The sequence below is a fragment of the Lolium perenne genome, chromosome 7 (genome assembly GCF_019359855.2).
Source record: "Lolium perenne isolate Kyuss_39 chromosome 7, Kyuss_2.0, whole genome shotgun sequence".
NCBI lineage: Eukaryota > Viridiplantae > Streptophyta > Magnoliopsida > Poales > Poaceae > Lolium > Lolium perenne.
In genome coordinates this window covers 296124760-296128086 of record NC_067250.2, presented here as the reverse complement: position 1 = coordinate 296128086, position 3327 = coordinate 296124760, and the positions used below count along the sequence as shown (strand labels likewise).

At 42.4% G+C, this 3327-nt stretch overlaps 1 protein-coding gene across 1 annotated transcript; it reads right to left on the bottom strand.

The window, feature by feature from the left end:
• Window positions 1-1027: 1027 nt before the first annotated feature.
• LOC127316512 (uncharacterized) lies at window positions 1028-3071 on the bottom strand. Its single transcript, XM_051346928.1, has 6 exons — window positions 2949-3071; window positions 2786-2838; window positions 2595-2661; window positions 2054-2282; window positions 1515-1731; window positions 1028-1384 (listed from the first exon to the last, which is right to left on the bottom strand). The coding sequence occupies exons 2-6, from the start codon at window positions 2823-2825 to the stop codon at window positions 1245-1247; spliced, it is 693 nt and encodes a 230-aa protein (XP_051202888.1). The 5' UTR covers window positions 2826-2838; window positions 2949-3071; the 3' UTR covers window positions 1028-1244.
• Window positions 3072-3327: the final 256 nt, after the last annotated feature.

Sequence of the window (3327 nt, the reverse complement as noted above, 5' to 3'; positions counted from 1 at the left end):
TAAGATTCTAAGTACTCCCTCCATCTAATGAAAATTATCTGAGATTTATCTAGCTTTGAATGTATGTAGACAGTAATTACCATCTAGATATATCCAAATTTTGACAGTAATTACAATTTAGATATATCTAGCTTTGAATGTAAACCGAAATGACCTCAAATAGGAACGTACTTGCAAGCGATCTAGATGCCGCAGGGGAGATCACAACGGTGCCGACATATTTGGAGAGCGTCAAGGGGTTCTACCACGTCTCCCCCAGATGCTACTCCACGCGCCGGCCATGTCCCCTCCGTCGCAACCCTATCTCCTGCAGCCGCTCCTCCTTGCGTTGGCCATGTCCTCTCTGTCCCGGCCCCACCTCCCCCAGCGGGCTGTGCAGTTAGCCACTCTGGGACCATTGAGAAGAGAGGCGGGCAGCAGAGAGAGGGATGAGAGAGGAGTGGGGATGAGTTGATTAGGAGAGAGATGGGTGATAGAGAAGTGGGGAAAACACAAGCTTTAAGATGCGTGTACAGGCTCATCCGATGGTCCTGCCAATTGAATGGTGTTTTTTTTTTACAATTTTCGTAAAATATATTAGAGGTATCAGTCCCACATAATTTTGGTTCCGGTGGCACACTTTTAGTTCCGTTCGGTCCCATAAGTTTGGTTGCATTTATTTACCATTGTCAGATTGAGGTGGATGGACGGTTTCTAGAAAATGTGTACTTACGGAAACATGGCCCATCTCCCATACACCTCAAACTAGCAGAGTGAAAGACACGGGAGAGCCAAGCAAGCACAATAATAAGTTGTCTAAAATAAAGAGGTATAGAGAATAAACTGCATACCGAAATTTGACGAGTATACAGAAAAATATCAACATCGACAATATCGAAACAATATTATTGGAACCATTATACAACATATTTTCATATTGAATGCATGTAATATTGTAAAAAATATATATATTTGTCAAACTTTGACCAGAATTAGTATGAGATATATTTTGGAGAGGGAGTGAAGTACTTTATAGCATGCACAGAAATTAATTAAGACCCCTCATGCACATAATTGAAGGACACAAACAACATCCTACAACATTAAGAGTTGACTGAAATATGCTGAGTACAAAAAAGAAAAGAAAACCACAGCACAAAATGTCTTGCCTGACAGATCATGTCATGTTGCTACATTCTTCCTTACATGCCATGTGAATTAATACCACTCCTCTCTTAAGACAACTGACTAATAGAAACTTCCCACTAAACGAATTCGTAATCAGTCTCGTCATCAATACTGTCCCACTGCACTCTCGGACATATTCTTTTGTGCCCACCTAGAAAGGTACCACAACTGGGATGTATAAGACCTTTTGCCTCATGTTGACACGCTTTACAGAGAGCTTAAAGAGAAAGAGAAGTGCTTTAGTTAATGACCAACACAAATAAATAAAAATAATGTGAAAAATGACCTTCAAAGTTAGAGCACCAGTGTATTAGCATATAACAAACTGAAGAAAAATGTGAAGATACCTTGGTCATTCTCTTTTGATGGATTGAAGTCATCCTCTTCCAAAGGCATGCAAAGATAGACTTCATCCTCATCTTCCAGATCATGATGCACCTCAGCAAAAAACATTGTATGTTTACCATCTAATTCTTTCACTGAGAAGTTATAATGCAAATATCCTGCCCCGCTTTCATCAATAAGGTTTCTTTCTTTCACTTCCAGAAACTCAAGTTCACTAGGCTACAATATAAATGTATGTCAGTATAACAGGCCCAATTTAGATAATAGTAAATTGCATTTCAATCCTGCAGCTAGATTCAATTGTGAGTTATCTTAACCTATAACAGATTAAAAAACATGGATTAACTTATTAAGAGTAATATTAATTAATACGCCAATAAAGGCCTCGCTCAATGCCTAACTAATATGAGTTGGTTTAGACAAGTAGTAAACTACATGTCCATTTTAAAAACAGAATAGAAGAAGCAATATTGACTAACACAGCAAGTACTGTCATTGAAAAATAACCAGAACAGTAATTATTGGTTGATATGGATATGACCTGCATGTTGTATTTCTTGGTATAGACTCCCAGTGCTATCATCGCGAACTTGCGATCCTGCTCTTCTCTCTGCCTAAGTTGCTCCTCACTAGGCCTAACTAATGACCTAGCAGCCTGAAGGATGGTACCGCGCCTGCAAGCCTTAATACAAGCCTCACGAAGATTATGCACAGTAAATTCCGATTCCCTAGGAGTGGGATCAGCCCAAGTCTCCAACCTTGTGTCGAAACTGCATGAGTTAAAAATAATACATAAAAGCGTAGTCATCAATTGAAGTGTTGAAGTTTCTCAAGATATGTTGGCATGTTGAGCATGTTAAGGAAGTTATTGCAGGAAATTCAAAATAGAGGACACGTTGGTTAGAAGGAATGAATGTATTTTCTAACTCGATCGCGCTGTCGTTGCTTCTGCTGGATAACAAGTTTGCTTTTCTAGAGCCTTCCCTGCTCTTCGTTTGCTTTACGGGAACCATTTTCGCGAGCAAAAATAGGGTTCCAATGAACCCGAGGAATTTCATCAAAGAGTAAATGATGCTGCCTACCATTCGGAAAAATACGAAGGAGTAGTTGAGCTGGTTTTACGCAATATGTTGTTCAATCTCTCCTCTCCTTCAAAAATAAACATAAATTAGCAACGATTCGCAAACCAGATCGGCACACAGGAAGAGATATCGCGCATATATAGGGATCATCCCCGATCCAGTTCAGTCGATCAACAAAAAGGTTTGGTCACCTGTTAGGAGGGCCGAGCCGGCGAGCCTCCGCTCCTGCATTAGGAACCCCCTCCTGCAAATCCAAAAAAACCTTGTTTCAGCTTCCGAGTTCCGGCACCGGTGAATCGTAGGTCCTCTCCATGGTTTGAACAAAAACATACAGCGATAAACGAATTTGCTCACCTGTGACGACGGCTGCGGTCGAATTCACCGGATCCGAGCTAGGGCTACGGCGCCACCTGTCCTCCCGTCCCGTCTTCGTTTCCGCGTGGAAGGGGGACACCAGGATAGTGAATTCCGTACAAATCGTCCCCCCTCCACGGATATGTAGGCATCAACCGTCTGATCCCGAGTCTCCATCCTGTCCTACTCCTACTCGTACCCATTGGGCCGGCCTCAAAGCGTTTGATCCCTTGCCTGCGAGGTGGTCTCCCTGTTAGAGCAACTCTAACAGAGCCAGGGCCGGCTCTGGCCCAGGACAAGAAGTGCGACGGCCCGGGGCCCAACCGAAACGGGGACCCATTATTTCTGGCATAGTGCATATAGGAAAAGGTAGAAGAAA